This window comes from Seriola aureovittata, chromosome 3 (assembly GCF_021018895.1).
Source record: "Seriola aureovittata isolate HTS-2021-v1 ecotype China chromosome 3, ASM2101889v1, whole genome shotgun sequence".
NCBI classification, from domain to species: Eukaryota; Metazoa; Chordata; class Actinopteri; order Carangiformes; family Carangidae; genus Seriola; species Seriola aureovittata.
In genome coordinates, this window is record NC_079366.1 from 31,183,212 (window position 1) to 31,201,766 (window position 18,555).

The 18,555-nt window shown below is 45.3% G+C and overlaps 2 protein-coding genes across 4 annotated transcripts; one reads left to right on the plus strand and one right to left on the minus strand.

The window, feature by feature from the left end:
* The first annotated feature begins 2,192 nt into the window (after window positions 1–2,192).
* acaa1 (acetyl-CoA acyltransferase 1) lies at window positions 2,193–8,991 on the plus strand. The gene is made up of 12 exons (XM_056372725.1): window positions 2,193–2,454; window positions 2,572–2,665; window positions 2,755–2,812; window positions 4,738–4,817; window positions 4,960–5,002; window positions 5,295–5,393; window positions 6,047–6,127; window positions 6,304–6,494; window positions 6,578–6,757; window positions 8,332–8,387; window positions 8,499–8,644; window positions 8,741–8,991. Exons 1-12 carry the CDS (start codon window positions 2,269–2,271, stop codon window positions 8,814–8,816), a joined length of 1,290 nt encoding a protein of 429 aa, XP_056228700.1. The 5' UTR covers window positions 2,193–2,268; the 3' UTR covers window positions 8,817–8,991.
* Window positions 8,992–9,098: 107 nt separating this feature from the next.
* esf1 (ESF1, nucleolar pre-rRNA processing protein, homolog (S. cerevisiae)) lies at window positions 9,099–18,278 on the minus strand. 3 transcript variants are annotated; one of them, XM_056372694.1, is made up of 15 exons: window positions 18,196–18,278; window positions 17,114–17,231; window positions 16,351–16,767; window positions 15,346–15,686; window positions 15,061–15,174; window positions 14,042–14,151; window positions 13,754–13,906; window positions 13,065–13,179; window positions 12,182–12,347; window positions 11,914–12,096; window positions 11,099–11,226; window positions 10,902–10,983; window positions 10,723–10,811; window positions 10,372–10,527; window positions 9,099–10,062 (listed from the first exon to the last, which is right to left on the minus strand). In XM_056372694.1, the coding sequence occupies exons 3-15, from the start codon at window positions 16,742–16,744 to the stop codon at window positions 9,739–9,741; spliced, it is 2,355 nt and encodes a 784-aa protein (XP_056228669.1). In that variant the 5' UTR covers window positions 16,745–16,767; window positions 17,114–17,231; window positions 18,196–18,278; the 3' UTR covers window positions 9,099–9,738. The 3 variants fall into 3 exon arrangements, with proteins under 3 accessions (XP_056228669.1, XP_056228670.1, XP_056228671.1); XM_056372695.1 differs by lacking the exon at window positions 18,196–18,278 and adding an exon at window positions 17,834–18,080; XM_056372696.1 differs by lacking the exon at window positions 17,114–17,231 and having other exon boundaries at window positions 18,196–18,238.
* Between the last annotated feature and the right edge of the window lie 277 nt (window positions 18,279–18,555).

An 18,555-nucleotide genomic window follows, 5' to 3' on the forward strand; every position in this document is an offset into this window, starting at 1 on the left:
ATGCCTTATTATACTATGACATTTTTATGACTTTTTATGCCTTATGACTTTATATGACTTTTTATGCCTTACTATACTATGACTTTTTATGACTTTTTATGCCTTACTATACTATGACTTTTTATGCCTTACTATACTATGACGTTTTTATGACTTTTTATGCCTTACTATACTATGACGTTTTTATGACTTTTTATGCCTTTCTATACTATGACGTTTTTTTATGATTTTTTGTTCCTTACAATACTATGATGTTTTTATGCCTTTTTATGCCTTACTATACTATGACGTTTTTTATACTGTGACTTTTTATGTCTTACCATACTATGACGTTTTTATGACTTTTTATGTCTTACTATACTGTGACGTTTTTATGCCTTATTATACTATGACATTTTTATGACTTTTTATGCCTTACTATACTATGACTTTTTATGACTTTTTATGCCTTACTATACTATGACTTTTTATGCCTTATTATACTATGACATTTTTATGACTTTTTATGCCTTACTATACTATGACTTTTTATGACTTTTTATGCCTTAATATATTATGACATTTTTATGCCTTACTATACTATGACTTTTTATGACTTTTTATGCCTTACTATACTATGACGTTTTTATGACTTTTTATGCCTTACTATACTATGACTTTTTATGCCTTACTATACTATGACTTTTTATGCCTTATTATACTATGACATTTTTATGACTTTTTATGCCTTACTATACTATGACTTTTTATGCCTTACTATACGATGACATTTTTATGACTTTTTATGCCTTATTATACTATGACGTTTTTTTTCACTTTTTATGTCTTACTATACTGTGACGTTTTTATGCCTTACTATACTATGACATTTTGTGCCTCACTATACTATGACTTTTTATACCTTGCTATACTATGAGGTTTATTTGTCTTGTTATGCCTTATTATACTATGACATTTTATGCCTTACTATGCTATGAAGTTTTTATGACTTTTTATGCCTTACTATAATAACGTTTTTATGACTTTTTATGCCTTATTATGCTATGAAGTTTTTATGACTTTTTATGCCTTACTATACTATGACGTTTTTTTATGATTTTTTGTTCCTTACAATACTATGATGTTTTTATGCCTTTTTATGCCTTACTATACTATGACTTTTTTTTTACTTTTTATGTCTTACTATACTATGACGTTTTTATGACTTTTTATGTCTTAATATACTGTGACTTTTTATGCCTTACTATACTATGAAATTTTTATGACTTTTTATGCCTTATTATACGATGACATTTTTATGATTTTTTGTTCCTTACTATACTATGACGTTTTTTAACTTTTTATGCCTTGTTATACTATGACGTTTTTTTGGATTTTTATGACTAACTATAATATGACCTTTTTTTACTTTTTAAAATAAACCATCAACACAAGAGTACAGAGTCACAGTAAAAGCATTTCCTGTAGTTTCAGTATGATAGCAAAAGTACTTCTTGTAGTTACATTATCACAGTAAAAGTATTTCCTTTTAGTTACTTTATCATAGTAAATGCACTTCTTGTACTCACAGTATCACAGCACAAGTACTTCCTTTAGTAAGTTTCACAGTAAAAGCATTTCATGTAGAGTACCTGCAGTAAATGTACTTCCTGTAGTTACAAACATATTTCTTGTAGTTACATTATCACAGTAAAAGTATTTCCTTTTAGTTACTTTATCATAGTAAATGCACTTCTTGTACTCACAGTATCACAGCACAAGTACTTCCTTTAGTAAGTTTCACAGTAAAAGTACTTCCTGTAGTTATAGCATCACATTTTTTGTTTTTTGTTTTTTTTTAATAAGTGTAAGGATCTTTAGAAAAAGGAGCAAAGAACTAAAAAAAAAAAACGTTAGTTAGGTTTTGACCTTTTTAATAACAACTTTAGAGATCAGCTTTAAGAAAAAATAACAACATAAATACAATAGTAGTATATCAAATAAATAAAACAATAAGAAAATAAATCAATAAAAAAGCCCATGAAGCTCTTTCAACTCAGTGACAGAGGTCACGTGTTCCGCCCTCTGGTCCTGATCAGCTGTCAATCAACGCTTCTGAGTGAAGTTAAACTCGTGTCACTTGTTCAACTGAAATGATGTGAAACAGCTGTTATATAAGAAGACGATCTCTCGCCCCTTTCGCGTTCTAATTGTCCCTCTCCTCTCCCCGTCCGGAAGCAGGAAGTGGCTCCAGTCGTACGGACTGAGCTCAGGTGTTTCATCGTCGCAATGCACAGGCTGAAGATAATCTCAGGTCACCTGTCTCCCGCCACTTCCTCCGACCACAGGCGGGATTTATGGAGGTCAGAATGTGGCTCCAGATCCGGATCTGCGGAGAGCAGCGGTCCGGACGACGTGGTGGTGGTTCACGGACTGAGGACCGCTATCGGGAGAGCGAAGAGAGGATCTTTCAAGGTAACTGTCGAACCTCGTCACCCGGTCACCTGTTCACCCGTTCACCTGTTCACCCGGTCACCTGTTCACCTGTTCACCCGTTCACCCGTGCCAACACTAACTGATGACGTCTTCCAGGACACCACACCTGACGAGCTGCTGAGTGCAGTGATGACAGCTGTGCTGACAGATGTTGGACTGTCACCCGCCGAGCTGGGGGACGTCTGTGTAGGTGAGACTACCCCCCCCCCTCTCCCCCTCCCCCCCTCTGACTGTTGATCTAAATGGTCTGCGTGTTGACCTGTGTTCACCTGTCTGCAGGTAACGTGCTGCAGCCTGGAGCCGGGGCTCTGATGGCCAGAGTGGCTCACTTCCTCAGGTCAGAGGTCAGAGGTCAGACTGACCCTCAGTCATTCACACACTCATCTGATGCAGTCGAAAATCTGAAAATAATCCAAATAATCTGCCGTTTAACCTCCTCCTGTCTCCTGTCTCCTCTCTCCTGCCTCCTCTCTCCTCTCTCCTGTCTCCTCTCTCCCGTCTCCTGTCTCCTCTCTCCCGTCTCCTATCTCCTGTCTCCTCTCTCCTGTCTCCTCTCTCCTCTCTCCTGTCTCCTCTCTCCTGTCTCCTGTCTCCTATCTCCTCTCTCCTGTCTCCTCTCTCCTCTCTCCTGTCTCCTCTCTCCTGTCTCCTGTCTCCTCTCTCCCGTCTCCTATCTCCTGTCTCCTCTCTCCTGTCTCCTCTCTCCTCTCTCCTGTCTCCTCTCTCCTGTCTCCTGTCTCCTATCTCCTCTCTCCTGTCTCCTCTCTCCTGTCTCCTGTCTCCTCTCTCCCGTCTCCTATCTCCTGTCTCTCTCTCTGTCTCCTCTCTCCTCTCTCCTGTCTCTCTCTCCCGTCTCCTGTCTCCTCTCCCCGTCTCCTATCTCCTGTCTCCTCTCTCCTGTCTCCTCTTCCTCTCTCCTGTCTCTCTCTCCTCTCTTCCTGTCTCCTATCTCCTCTCTCCTGTCTCCTCTTCCTGTCTCCTGTCTCTCTCTCCCGTCTCCTATCTCCTCTCTCCCGTCTCCTCTCTCCCGTCTCCTATCTCTCTCTCCTGTCTCCTCTCTCCTCTCCCCGTCTCCTATCTCCTGTCTCCTCTCCTGTCTCCTCTCTCCTCTCTCTGTCTCCTCTCTCCGTCTCCTGTCTCCTCTCTCCCGTCTCCTGTCTCCTGTCTCTGTCTCCTGTCTCCTCTCTCCTCTCTCCTGTCTCTCTCTCCTGTCTCCTCTTCCTCTCTCCTGTCTCCTCTCTCCTGTCTCTCTCTCCTGTCTCCTCTCTCCTGTCTCCTCTCTCCTGTCTCCTATCTCCTCTCTCCTGTCTCCTCTCTCCTCTCTCCTGTCTCATGTCTCCTGTCTCCTGTCTCCTCTCTCCTGTCTCATGTCTCCTCTCTCCTCTCTCCTCTCTCCTGTCTCCTCTCTCCTGTCTCCTATCTCCTCTCTCCTGTCTCCTCTCTCCTCTCTCCTCTCTCCTGTCTCCTCTCTCATGTCTCCTGTCTCCTATCTCCTCTCTCCTGTCTCCTCTCTCCTGTCTCATGTCTCCTGTCTCCTCTCTCCTGTCTCCTCTCTCCTCTCTCCTGTCTATCTCCTCTCTCCTGTCTCCTCTCTCCTGTCTCCTGTCTCCTCTCTCCTCTCTCCTGTCTCCTGTCTCCTGTCTCCTGTCTCCTCTCTCCTATCTCCTGTCTCCTCTCTCCTGTCTCCTCTCTCCTCTCTCCTGTCTCCTCTCTCCTCTCTCCTGTCTCCTCTCTCCTCTCTCCTGTCTCCTGTCTCCTGTCTCCTGTCTCCTCTCTCCTATCTCCTGTCTCCTCTCTCCTGTCTCCTCTCTCCTGTCTCCTGTCTCCTGTCTCCTGTCTCCTGTCTCCTATCTCCTATCTCCTATCTCCTGTCTCCTCTCTCCTGTCTCCTCTCTCCTCTCTCCTGTCTCCTATCTCCTGTCTCCTGTCTCCTCTCTCCTGTCTCCTCTCTCCTCTCTCCTGTCTCCTCTCCTCTCTCCTGTCTCCTGTCTCCTGTCTCCTGTCTCCTCTCTCCTATCTCCTGTCTCCTCTCTCCTCTCTCTCTCTCCTCTCTCCTGTCTCCTGTCTCCTGTCTCCTGTCTCCTCTCTCCTATCTCCTATCTCCTGTCTCCTCTCTCCTGTCTCCTCTCTCCTCTCTCCTGTCTCCTATCTCCTGTCTCCTGTCTCCTCTCTCCTGTCTCCTCTCTCCTCTCTCCTCTCTCCTCTCTCCTGTCTCCTGTCTCCTCTCTCCTATCTCCTGTCTCCTATCTCCTGTCTCCTCAGTGGGTTTCCAGACACCGTCCCGGTCTACACGGTGAACAGACAGTGCTCATCGGGGCTTCAGGCTCTGTTCAACATCGCAGGTAAAAACTGAAGCTTCACACAAATACACCTGCTGTTGATTCACCTGTGACCTGGTTCACCTGTGTGACCTGGTTCACCTGTGACCTGGTTCACCTGTGTGACCTGGTTCACCTGTGTGACCTGGTTCACCTGTCTGTGCAGGAGCCATCAGAAGTGAGTGCATGGACCTGGGCCTGGCCTGCGGGTACGTCACATGAACAACACAGTCGGTGTCTGAGACGATGATTAGTGGAAGAAAAGTGACAGTTAATGAATCATAATGTACAAGAATGTTTTTATTAAAATTGACTTAAGGTTATATTTCATGTGTAGAACAGGTTAATTAGTAATCAGGTACTGTCACTTTAAGAGCACACCTGGTACATTTACTTCAGTGAAGCTGTGCAATGAAGGAATCGTGTGTGTGTGTGTGTGTGTGTGTGTGCCTGTGTGCGTGTGTGTGTCTGTGTGTGTGTGTGTGTGTGTGTGTGTCTCAGTGTGGAGAGCATGTCTCTGCGTTCAGTAGGAGACCCTGGAGACCTGAGCTCCAGGCTGATGGACAACAACAAGGCGAGAGATTGCATCATCCCCATGGGGTGAGAGCTGCTGCTGCTGTTTTACCTCGAATCGATCACAATCAATCAACAACTGGATGTGAACTAATCAATCATAATCCCACAGCCACAACTATAACAGCTGATTATATCAGAATTCGCTGTGACCTTCAAACCGTCTTAGAAACCAAAATTAAATTATTACACTTGGACAAAAAAAGGTAATGAATTTATCACATGAAAGGTTTTTATAAAATCCTGAAAACTGTTTCAGCAACTTCAGATTTATTATTTAAACAACCTCAGAATTTACTGTCACTTTTATTCCTCCACGCCGGCGACAGTCAGAGCGGCAGCCATTTTGTTTTGGGTCGTTTTGAAGGAACTGCTTCACATTTTGCACAAACGTTCACTTGGACTCAAGGACGACCTGATTAGATTTTAGTGGCTAAAGGTCAGAGGTCAAGGTCACAGTGACCACTTTCACAACTCAAGAATTCATCCACTAATTATCACATTTAAAAAAAAAAAACTGAGGTCAAAGGTCAACTTCACTGTGACATCATAATGATCTGCAAAAACATTATTCAACACTGTGTGTGTCTGTGTCTCTGTGTGTGTGTGTGTGTGTGTGTGTGTGTGTGTGTGTGTGTGTGTGTGTGTGTGTGTGTGTGTGTGTGTGTGTGTGTGTGTAGCATCACCTCAGAAAACGTTGCGGAGAGATTTGGCGTCTCCAGAGAGAAGCAGGACGCCTTCGCTCTCCGCTCTCAGCAGAAGTAATCCAGATGTTTTAATGATCTTAATTAATGAAGCTGCTGTTTGACTTGAACTCGTTTTCTTTGTGGCTGTTTTGTTAAAAACGGGAAAGTTTAAAGTTCATCTTTTTAAAACATTATCTGGAAATAATCTAATAGATAATTCAAGTCTGATATTAGACTCCGCCCCCTCACAGAGCGGCTCGGGCTCAGGCGTCGGGACTGTTCGACCAGGAGATCGTCCCCGTCATCACCAAGCTCGTGGACGATGGCGGTAAAGAGCGAGAGGTGACGGTGCGGCGAGACGACGGCGTCAGACCTGGGACCAGTCTGGAGGGACTCGGGAAACTGCGTCCGGCCTTCAAACCTGGCGGCAGCACCACGGCAGGTGAGTCAGCGCCGCTGGACCAGCAGGTGGACAATGAACCTCACACCTGAACACACACACACACACCCATGTTCTGTTGTCAGGTAACTCCAGCCAGGTGAGTGACGGAGCAGCGGCCGTGCTGATTGGTCGCAGGTCAGCGGTGGAGGCTCTGGGTCTGCCGGTGCTGGGGGTCCTGAGGGCCAGTGCGGTGGTGGGGGTTCCTCCTGATGTCATGGGGATCGGACCGGCGTTCGCCATCCCTGCAGCTCTGGAGCAAGCTGGTGAGACTCTGACCCGTTAGACGTGAATCCTGAACTCTTCTTCTTCCCTCCCCTTTTCCTCTTCCTCTTCCCTTCCTCCCTTCTTCTTCTTCCTCTTCTTCCCTTCCTCTTCTTCTTCCCTTCCTCTTTTCCTCTTCTTCTTCCCTTCCCCTTTTCCTCTTCTTCTTCCTCTTCTTCCCTTCCTCTTCTTCTTCCTCTTCCTCTTCCCTTCCTCCTTTCCTCTTCTTATTCCCTTCCTCTTTTCCTCTTCTTCTTCCCTCCCCTTTTCCTCTTCTTCTTCTCTTCTTCCCTTCCTCTTCTTCTTCCTCTTCTTCTTCCCTTCCCCTTTTCCTCTTCTTCTTCTCTTCCTCCCTTCTTCTTCTTCCTCTTCTTCTTCCCTTCCTCTTCCTCTTCCCTTCCTCTTCTTCTTCCCTTCCCCTTTTCCTCTTCTTCTTCCCTTCCTCCCTTCCCCCTTTTCCTCTTCTTCCTCTTCCTTCCTCCCTTCTTCTTCTTCCTCTTCTTCCCTTCCTCTTCTTCTTCCCTTCCCCCTTTTCCTCTTCTTATTCCCTTCCTCTTTTCCTCTTCTTCTTCCCTTCCTCCTTTCCTCTTCTTCTTCCCTTCCTCCTTTCCTCTTCCTCTTTTCCTCTTCTTATTCCCTTCCTCTTTTCCTCTTCTTCTTCCCTTCCCCTTTTCCTCTTCTTCTTCCCTTCCTCCCTTCTTCTTCTTCCTCTTCTTCCTTCCTCTTCCTCTTCCCTTCCTCTTCTTCTTCCCTTCCCCTTTTCCTCTCTTCTTCTTCTTCTTCTTCCCTTCCTCTTCTTCTTCCCTTCCTCTTTTCCTCTTCTTCTTCCCTTCCTCTTCTTCTTCTTCTCTTCTTCCCTTCCCCTTTTCCTCTTCTTCTTCCCTTCCTCCCTTCTTCTTCTTCCTCTTCTTCTTCCCTTCCCCTTTTCCTCTTCTTCTTCTCTTCCTCCCTTCTTCTTCTTCCTCTTCTTCTTCCCTTCCTCTTCCTCTTCCCTTCCTCTTCTTCTTCCCTTCCCCTTTTCCTCTTCTTCTTCCCTTCCTCCCTTCCCCTTTTCCTCTTCTTCTTCCTTCCTCCCTTCTTCTTCTTCCTCTTCTTCCCTTCCTCTTCTTCTTCCCTTCCCCCTTTCCTCTTCTTATTCCCTTCCTCTTTTCCTCTTCTTCTTCCCTTCCTCCTTTCCTCTTCTTCTTCCCTTCCTCCTTTCCTCTTCCTCTTTTCCTCTTCTTATTCCCTTCCTCTTTTCCTCTTCTTCTTCCCTTCCCCTTTTCCTCTTCTTCTTCCCTTCCTCCCTTCTTCTTCTTCCTCTTCTTCCCTTCCTCTTCCTCTTCCCTTCCTCTTCTTCTTCCCTTCCCCTTTTCCTCTTCTTCTTCCCTTCCTCCCTTCTTCTTCTTCCTCTTCTTCCCTTCTTCTTCTTCCTCTTCTTCTTCTTCCCTTCCTCTTTTCCTCTTCTTCTTCTCCTCCTCCTCTGAGATCAGTGACGGATGTGGAGGTCGGACTGATCCCTCTGACTGACGTGTTGCGGCCTCAGCTGTTCGCTCACTGTCGAGCGTCTGTTTGTCTCGTTGTTGTTTCCTGTCAGGACTGACGGTGGCCGACATCGACGTGTTTGAGATCAACGAGGCCTTCGCCAGTCAGGTGAGCTGCTCGCCGCAGGTTCAGGGTGAAGGAGACGTTTCCTCTCGCTCGTGTCAGTGACATCGCCACATTGTGAAACTGATCTCAGTGTTCTTCTTCTCTGCTGCTCAGGCCGTGTACTGCGTGGAGAAGCTGGGGATCCCGCTGGAGAAGGTGAACCCTAACGGAGGCGCCATCGCCCTGGGTCACCCTCTGGGCTGCACCGGAGCCCGACAGGTGGTGACGCTGCTCAACGAGCTCAAGCGCAGAGGCAGGAGGTTTGTGTTTCCTCAGGTGTCACTGAAACAAAGATCTTGATTGAAGCGAGTCCAGACCGGTTCTCTCAGCGTCGCTCTCTCCTGTTCTGACCGCAGGGCGTACGGCGTCGTGTCCATGTGCATCGGGACCGGGATGGGAGCCGCCGCCGTCTTCGAATACCCGGGGCCGTAGGAGCCGACTGCTCATCAAGACCGTGTGACTGTGATTGATTGACCTGCTGAAAGTTAATCTGACACTTCGCTCAGGTGTGACTAAACGAGACCAGAGCCGCAGGGACTAATTGATGAGATGATAATTAATCCGTTTGAACTTTGGAACGTTGCTTGAATAAAAACCTGAAACTCTTTGACCTGAAATAATAATTTTCACTTTCTTATAGAGGAAATAATCAGCTGATTAATTGATTAGGATCGTGACTGTCCTGCTGAGGCCTCAGTGAGAAAACAAACAGGATTCAAAGCTTTCCGCAGGTAAACACTGAGGCTTTTATTGTGAAAGAGCTACAGGAACGTAAGCAGAGCTGTTCTACAGTAACAACAGGTTTACACAGAGACGCAGGTGCACACAGCTTCGGTCAGTGTGCTTCAGGTAGGACAGGTGCACCAGCAGAGTGATGAGCTGCAGTGGGCGGGGCCAGCAGAAAACACCTGTTGTTTGATCAGGAATCGATACTGAGCTTGATTTAATGTAAGTGTGAGGACAAACTTAATAACAGACTAATAGTTTATCATTTTCTAACACGTGACTGAAGCTGCTGTAATCATGAATGAAAATATAAGAGAATGTCTTTGTGTTAAAGTCTGAATAAACACTTCACGTCTTTCTTTCTGCGTCAGTCTGTTAAAGGTCACGAGTCCTGATGTTCTGCTCATTAAGGGGAAACACAGTAAAGTGACACTTACAACAGTTGTCACCGTTTTAATCAGTTGCTATGCCGACTCATAAACGACCGGAGCGTTTCTCTTCCTGACTGATTTCCTCTGCAGCATCAGTGACATGAAACCTTTCAACAGCATCTGAAGTTTTCACCTGATTCGTTAAAAACAAACAGGAAGTTGATCCTGCGTCGTCAGGATAAAGTCTCAGTCCGAAGCTACACGAGCTTCTGTTTCTTCCGAGCCTGAAACTGCTCCGTTTTGCTCTTGATGGACTTGACGAGCAAAGACAGGCCGGGGTCCATCGGCTTCTTCGCCGCCGGAGCGTCAGAGTCATTTTCCCGTGTGGCGCCAGCGGTGGACTCGGTCGCCCGAGCGGCGAGGACGTCGTCCTTCTGCCGCCGCTCCTCCTCCCGTCTGCGCTGCTTCTCGGCCAGGAGGCTCTGAGTGGCTTTAGTCTTCTTGTAGCTGGGGTCGGAGGGGTCCAGGTTGAACAGGTGGGAGGTGAACATGGCCTGGAAACGAGGGTCTTGAACGTCCACCTGGACGTACACAGACAGGAAGTGGTTTGTTATGAAGGTTTTTACACATTCATGGTCATGAACACTTTAACTTTCAGCCGTTTGGTTTCTTTTCCTCAAACAGCTGCTGGTGTCACTTCACTTTTATAAAAACTGTCACAAGTATTTTATTGTGAAAAGTCGGATCTTGATCATTAACAAACACACGTCACTTCCTCCAGAGGCGTTTTGTTTTCAGCTGAAACTAAAGTCTGAGGTTTGGAGACTCTGTCTGAAGAACCTCTGAGTGCAGGTTAACGACAGGTGACGGCCTGTAACCAAAGGTCTCACCTGGAATTCGTCGTCCTCCGCAGGCTCCGCCCCCTTCTTCAGCAGCTTCTTCCTCTTCTTCTTGCTCAGGTTCTGCTGCTCCACAATCTTGTCGTAGTTAAAGTGTTTGTGTTTGGCGTCGCCGGCGTCGTCCTCCATCAGCAGCGCCATCTCAGCCTACACACACACACACACACACACACACACACACACACACACACACACACACACACACACACACACACACACACACACACACACACACACACACACACACACACACACACACACACACACACACACACACACACAGTGAGATGTGCTGAGCTCAGGTTCAGTGATTTTCATGATGAGCTGAGATTGACCTCTGACCTTTTGCCTCTCCAGTTCCTCTTCCTCCTCAGCCGTCCGCTCCTCTTCCTCCTGCTTCTTCTTCTTTCCCTTCTGTTTCTTCTTTGGATCTGCAGACACATCAGACAACACCGTCACTGTTGACACCGTCAAACACCAGAGTGGCCAATCAATCCTCATCGATTGACAGTATTGATCACCTGTGGCGCCGAGCTCCTCGGCGAAGAAGGGGTCACTGAGGTCGACGTCTGGAGGGAGCTCGTCATCGCTGAGGTCGTCCTCCTGGTGGGAGACGAACACAAAGCAGAGCTGGTGGGTGAACGTTGTCATGGTGATGAAGATATAAACATTACTCTGACACTGTGACAACCCCCCCACCCCCCACCCCCCCCCTCACCTGTTTCCTCTGAGACTTCTTCTGCTTCTTCCTCTCTTTCTTCTTCTGCAGGAACTCCTCCCACGGCGTCAGCTGGTCGTTCCCCTCCAGCTTCTTCTTCACCAGCTGCTCCGTCGTCTCCTTCAGCCCTGCACACACACACACACACAAACACACACACACGCAAACACACACACACGCAAACACACACGCAAACACACACACACGCAAACACACACGCAAACACACACACACATTTTAAAAGCTAACTCAAGACCAACCTTTTGACTTTTTGAATTTTATTTATTTATCTTTCCATCCATTCCATTGTTTTCTTTTATTGTTTTTATTTATTACTTGGTCCTTTATTGTTGTTTATTATTTTTACTGATGTTTGTACCGTCCAGATGTTCACATGAGCTCAGGACTGTCTCTATTTACAAGCTTCTGATTGGCTGAAGTGCAGGTGACCGCATCCCTGTTGTTGGTCGGCAGGTCAGTTATGTTTCAGGACAAGTTCTTCTGATCCATTTGATGGCGGACAAGAATATAATCAATGGCTAATTTAATAAAGTGATAGATAGCGATTGCTTCCTGTTTCCGCTTTGATTTTATTGTGAAAGTCCTGACTGGAAGTTGCATTTCTTTTCGCCGCTTTCTTTCTGCTTAGTTACCTGCTACTGATTTACTGAATTATAAACTTTAAACACACACACACACACACACACACACACACACACACACACACACACACACACACACACACACACACACACACACACACACACACACACACACACACACACACACACACACACACACACACACACACGTACCTGGCACCCAGGTGATCTCCATCTGCATGTCTTTGTCCTCCTGCAGCTTCTTCTCTCTGTCCTGCAGACCTCTCAGCAGCTCTCTGTACTTGGAGATCTGCTCCTCACTCTTCTTCTTCTTCGTCTTCTTCGTCTTCTCCTCTTCCTCTTCAGGTTTCTCCTCTTCCTCTTCTGTCCGTTTAGCTGTGAAACAGAACAACCCCGTCAGCAGCTTCGTCTCAACGACAGAAGAAGAACCTTCATTAAAGAGCAGAGCGAGTCCTCTCACCCTCTGCTGTGACGTCTCCGAACGCAACCTCTCCGTCCTCCTCCTCTTCCTCGCTGGAGGAGGCCAGGTAGGCGTTGAAGTCCATTTCCAGCAGCTCGTCCTTGTTGAACTTCCTGTTGAGGGCGGTCACCCGCTCGTGGTCGGTCTCGTCCCACGTCAGCTGCACCTGATTGGTTCAATAATCACGTTACATACACTCTCCAATAAAAGCCACTTTTCAGTCAGTGAAACACTTTCTGCAGATGTTTCAAAATAAAAGACTCATCATAATAATAACCTTTACATATATCACATGACTCTGGTCGCTGCCCCCCATTGGCTCCGCCCCCGATGACATCTGCGATTTATCAAACATGTTTTATCCCTAATTATTGTTTCTACATATTGAATTGCCTCTCTTCACTTCCTGTCAGATCTCTTTGCATTATGTTGAAATTTGTTTTCATTTGATTTATTTCTTCATTGACTCATGCTGTTCTGTTTGTGTGAAGCACTTTGTATAAATAAAGTTATTATTATTATAAACATAAAAAGTCTCATCACACATTTAAAGGGAAGGGAAGTAAAATAATTAAACAGTTTAAAGCTGAAATGATTCATCGAGTTATCAATTATCAATTTTAATAATCAATCAAATCCTCTGATTCCCGCCTCTCAAATGATGATTTCCTGCTTCTCTTTACAAACGACAGAAAAAGCATTTTGGACTTTTGGTCGATCAAAACGAGACGAATCTGAATCACGTGAAAGTTTTTATCAGTTTTAATCAAAAGAAACTTTGTTGCATTAAATGTTTGATATTTGTTGCTGATAAAAGAAAAAACTAAAGATAAATATAAAGATCTTTGATGTTTTCTACAAGAACATGTGCAGTGAGTCCGACCTTCGATGTGGCCGCGGCAGATGAGGTGAAGAGTTTGGGCGTGTACGCCGACAGGTTCACGTCCGTCGCCGCGTCTTTCGGTTCCTCGGGAAACGTGACGTCATCAGGAATAAACCTGTCGACAGACGTTTCAACTTGGTTTTTAATCCTGTGACTTGTAGGTTTGTGTTCTGTGTTCTCGTGTTCTGTGTTCTCATCTTCTGTGTTCTCATGTTCTGTGTTCTCATGTTCTGTGTTCTCATGTTCTGTGTTCTCATGTTCTGTGTTCTTTTTTTCATGTTCTCATGTTCTGTGTTCTCATGTTCTGTGTTCTCATGTTCTGTGTTCTTTTTTTCATGTTCTCATGTTCTGTGTTCTCATGTTCTGTGTTCTCATGTTCTGGTTTCTCATGTTCTGGTTTCTCATGTTCTGGTTTCTCATGTTCTGTGTTCTCATGTTCTGTGTTCTCATGTTCTGTGTTCTTTTTTTCATGTTCTCATGTTCTGTGTTCTCATGTTCTGTGTTCTCATGTTCTGTGTTCTTTTTTTCATGTTCTCATGTTCTGTGTTCTCATGTTCTGTGTTCTCATGTTCTGGTTTCTCATGTTCTGGTTTCTCATGTTCTGGTTTCTCATGTTCTGGTTTCTCATGTTCTGGTTTCTCATGTTCTGTGTTCTCATGTTCTGTGTTCTGTGTTCTGTGTTCTCCTACCGGAGGTCCATGACGGAGCAGCTGCTCTCGTACTCGTAGCCGTCACACTCCTCGTAGATCTTGGCGGCCGTGTCGACCGAGTCACACTCCACCACGGCGTAGTAATACTTGAGACGCTTGAACTGGTAGTCGCGCTTCTTCTCCCTGTAAACCCTGAGAGACGCAGACCAGCACACGCTCAGATCCAGAGGAGGATTCAACCTGTGTGTGTGTGTGTGTGTGTGTGTGTGTGTGTGTGTGTGTGTGTGTGTGTGTGTGTGTGTGTGTGTGTGTGTGTGTGTGTCACACCTCTCCTCCTCAGTGTCGTCCTCCGAGTCGTCGGGCAGCGCCCTCAGCTCCATCGGTCCCTGACTCTCCTCCACCTTCAGCCTCTCCTTTCCAAAGTCTGACGGGTAAATCTAGACAACAACACCCAGCATGCACTGCGGTTAACCTCTGTCACACAGACTCCACACTCACACCTGTCCACCTGAAGTCCATCTCTGTTGTCATGACGACTGCTCACGTTGATGGAGGGTCCTGCATCTTATCATAGGTGCAGTGGTCATGACAACAGAAATACAAAGACAAAACCTGGACGTCCAGGTGCCGTGAGCTCCAGCAGCTGGGGGTGTTTTCCCCTGGTTTCGCCTCTCAGGTACAAACAGGTACAAACAGGTACAAACAGCCGGATCCAGCTCCTGGTTTTATTTTCGCCTCCTGGTCACATTCAGTTTTGTTCTTATATATATTTGCATTTTGCTTAAAAAAAAAAAAAAAAAGATTAAAACAACGAATTAATTACCAATAAAGAAGACGACTGATTCTCTGTCGATCAGCTGATCGATTAATCAACTATTCATTGCATGTCTGTTTTATTTCTACATAAACGAATTAATTCATTAGGATCAATAGAGTGAAAAGAAACACATCCAGGAGCTGAAGGACAAATAATCACATCAGTAAAGACATTAAATATCTATCAGAACCTTCTGGAAAGAAAACTTCATTATTGATGATTATTTTATTATTTTCTGTCTGATCAAATTTGGGGGGAATTTATTTTATTGGTTAAAAAAATAAAATAACAATACAGATAATCGGAAGATGCTGAATATTAAAACCAATAATCAGTCGATCCCTCGCTCACAAACACAAACCTCATCTGATTGGCTCAAAACAACAACTCACACCTGTTTATTAGTATATGAAGCAGGAAGTGAGATCTGACGAACTCAGAGCTGACCATGTGGACAGGACCCGTGTGTGTGTGTGTGTGTGTGTGTGTGTGTGTGTGTGTGTGTGTGTGTGTGTTCTGGGGTTGTTACCTTGACAGACAGCACGGCTCCTCCTTTCGGGGTGAAGGAGCTGCACAGAGCCAGCAGGTCTTTGGCCTTCATACGGTCCCAGTCCATGTTGCAGATGGCCAGCCGGACAGACACCTGACACACACACACACACACACACACACACACACACACACACACACACACACACACACACACACACACACACACACACACACACACACACACACACACACACACACACACACGAGTCATATAAAGGAGATGGCGTGTTCAGAGGGCGGGTGTTTCCAGACGTCGCCTCACCTCGTCACTTCGCGGCGCGTCTTTGCACAGCTCTCCCCAGTCGTGTTCGATCTCCTCTTCCTCTTTCCTCAAGATGGCGTCCACGTCGTCATCGTCGTCTTCGTCTGAGCTCGTCTCTACGTTGCCCTTCCCTCTGGCCAGATCCGGCCCGCTGTCACTGTCCTCCTCTGAATCCAGACCGGACTCCTCCCCCTCTGACCCGCTCCCAGCATCACTCTCCTCCTCTTCATCTTCTTCATCCTCATCTTCCTCCTCACTGCCGTCTGTCACTCCGGCTCCCAGGTCGACACCGTCCTCCTCCTCCTCGTCAGTTTGCCGCTCCTCGTCATCATCGTCGTCATCTGAGGAAAAATAAAGTCACAGAGATCAGCTAACCGCAGAGACTCATGGGAGATTTTTGATCATTGATCAGGAGGAGGAGCCGAGTCACAGGAAGTTCAACAAACACAGTCTGATTTTCATATTTTCAGCTGCTGATATCTGAGTCGTTTCTGCAGGAGACGCTCGCTGCTCTCTGCTCCTCCTTCTTCCACCTCAGACCTGCCGACCAATCACTGCTCTCCGTTCCACGCTCACAGTTAAAATCCGAAGGTGATAAAAGGATTTTTGGACTCTCACTATCAGACGCCTTTAAAAGCCTCTCTCTCCGTGTTCCTGGTTCGTGTGACGTGCTGTGTCAGGTGCAGTGAGCTCAGCAGAGACACGAGGGTCGGACTGAGCTGCAGATTTTACTGACCAATATAAAAATATGGAATATGGTGGGAAACATTGAGATATTTGATATTATCGAACATCAGCCGAGCTTCTCCAGAGCCGTGAGAGCGTGTGTGAAGGTTATGAAGCTTTGACCCAGGGACGTTGTGAAACACGGCGGATGTTGAGTTACTCTTGATCTGAATTTGTTTTTCATCAATTCGACCAGTTGAATTTGATCAAATAGAAGAAAGAGATGAAGGAAGTGTTCTGGACGTGAGTGATGATGATGATGAACAAGCAGCTTCTCACCTTCATCCTCCACGACTCTGACTCCTCCTTCGGGCCGCTCTCCTTTAGCTCCGCCTCCTGTGCTCTTCACCAGCTTCTCCATCCCTTTCTTCTTCTTCTTCTTCTTCTTCCCCTCAGCCGCCGCCTTCTTGTCCTCTTCTTCGTCGCCTTCGTCTTCGTCCTCGGAGTCGGAGAGTTTGTAGAAACGCTTCAGGTCGTCTGTGGAGGTGTGGTTGATGGGACGGCCTCGTTTGTCCACCGTGTACTTCACCTTGAAGCGCTTGTCGTGGAACATGGACTGGAAACGCTTGTCGATCTTGATCTTGCGTTCCCTCTCCGGCATCTCCCAGAAGCGCGGGTCCTTCTGCACCCGCCTGAAGCGCTCGTCGCTCACCTGGTTCTTCTTGGACGACATGGCGGCAAAAATCAAAGCCTCACCTGCCGAATAAAAACAGAAGAAGAAGAATTAAACCTTTTTCCACTTTCTTAAGGAACATGTGTTTTTTACAACTTCTCCTTGGTAGAACTGCAGCTGCCATGGGAATAAATCTCCTATAATCTACCACAATAATCACATGGTGTTTTTCCTTCTTTGTAAATCTTGATAAACAAATTTGTTGCATGAATTAACACAAAATCAATTATCTGGTCAGATGTCAAGTACAAACGAGTGAGTAAGTCACGTCAAACATCTTGATGTCTTCCAGACCAGACAATCATTTAATCACTAATCACAGAGAAGAAGATGATAATCAATAAAAGAAAATAAAGGTGAGTTCAGGACCTGGAGTCAGAGCTGGGTGGCGGTCTAAAAAGGCTGAATGAGCCCGACTGAACCAGGATCAGAATCCGGGTTATTATCTCAGGAAGAAACAGAAAACAAGACAACACAAAAACACAAGCTGCAACAGAAAAGTAAAAAGAATAGAAGTAAGAACAGAGGAGTCACAGGTTCAGTGAAAACATGTGACGTGTCAGAGAATAAAACACTTTCAGGTTAATTATTCCCACGTTTTCATCATGTGAAATGTTCAAATCAAACTGGAGTGAAACAACAAACAATTATCTCTCCTCCGCATCGTTACTGAACTTTAATGTATTCTCCTGCTTTTCTTTTATTATCTACTTTTTTATTTTACTATTATTATCATCATCTTTGTTATTATTTGTTATTCTTCATTATCATTATCATTGTGTTGTTATTTTTGTATTTTCTCCCTGTATTTGTACAGAGAGAAAATAAACAAATAACAATAAATAGAAAAATGTGTAAATTAAATAAAAATAACAAAAAATACAAATAAAACAACTAATATAAAATTAATTTAAAAAAATAATGTTCTGGATTATTACGTTCCGCTTTTCAACCTTTAACAGCTGAAACATGAGTAATTAGCCTTTAAAGACCCAGTATGAAGATTACTAACTTCATTAATGTTTAAATAACGTGTTTTAGAAACTTATTATAATCGGGAGGATCCTTAAACATGGAGGCAGTTTTTACCCGTTTCCTTGGAGACACGTGAACCATAAACAGTGAGGGAGACACTTAAACAGGAAGTGACGAGAAGGTTTTAAACTAATTAAAGTTTAGTTGTTCATGAATCGACACGTCTGACTTCCTGTAGTGATAAGCAGGTAGGTACTGATGTTTAAAACACCTGGTTCAGTGTTTCAAACACAACCCGAGTGTCTCGTGAGTCTCTGAACAACAACAGTCCGGACCGAGGTTTCACTCTCCAGTTTCCCGCCAACTGAGGAGTCCGTCCGGACTCACGCGCTTCCGTCCGTTCACGGCGACACTAACCGCGTCTGAAACTCACTCTAACATATTTTTAAAATATTAAAATTAACGATAAGACTTACCGCTTCCTCCCTGCTCCCCTGCCACACGTGTTTTCCCACAATGCAACTGTTCTGTGACCCCTCCGTCTCCCCGCCCCTTTCTTGCTAAGGCGAGCGAAGTGGGACAAATGGAATTAAACGCGCGCTGCCTCTACGGCTCCTTCACAGAAATGACTTTTCTCTGCCTGTTATCAACCACTGAACAATTATTACCCGTTTTAAATGTATTTCACACCATTAACAGCTGAATTTAGATCCAATAAGGACAAAAATTTCAATATTGTTGTTTCTAGTGATTCAAAGTCATAAATGTACAAATTCAGATCACAGCAAGAATTTCAGCCCTGTTCAATACTGTATGTAGTCAGAAGTTTTTTTTTT

What these genes read in the sequence shown, in the direction of transcription:
- acaa1 (XM_056372725.1), top strand. Translation starts at nt 2,269, where the DNA reads ATGCACAGGCTGAAGATAATCTCAGGTCACCTGTCTCCCGCCACTTCC. An exon ending in GCTCTCCGCTCTCAGCAGAA is followed by an intron (nt 6,128 to 6,303) that starts GTAATCCAGATG and finishes GCCCCCTCACAG; the next exon opens with AGCGGCTCGGGCTCAGGCGT. An exon ending in TGCAGCTCTGGAGCAAGCTG is followed by an intron (nt 6,758 to 8,331) that starts GTGAGACTCTGA and finishes GTTTCCTGTCAG; the next exon opens with GACTGACGGTGGCCGACATC.
- esf1 (XM_056372694.1), bottom strand. Translation starts at nt 16,744, where the DNA reads ATGTCGTCCAAGAAGAACCAGGTGAGCGACGAGCGCTTCAGGCGGGTG. An exon ending in ACGCGCCGCGAAGTGACGAG is followed by an intron (nt 15,175 to 15,345) that starts GTGAGGCGACGT and finishes TGTGTGTGTCAG; the next exon opens with GTGTCTGTCCGGCTGGCCAT. An exon ending in TGCTCCGTCATGGACCTCCG is followed by an intron (nt 13,180 to 13,753) that starts GTAGGAGAACAC and finishes GTCTGTCGACAG; the next exon opens with GTTTATTCCTGATGACGTCA.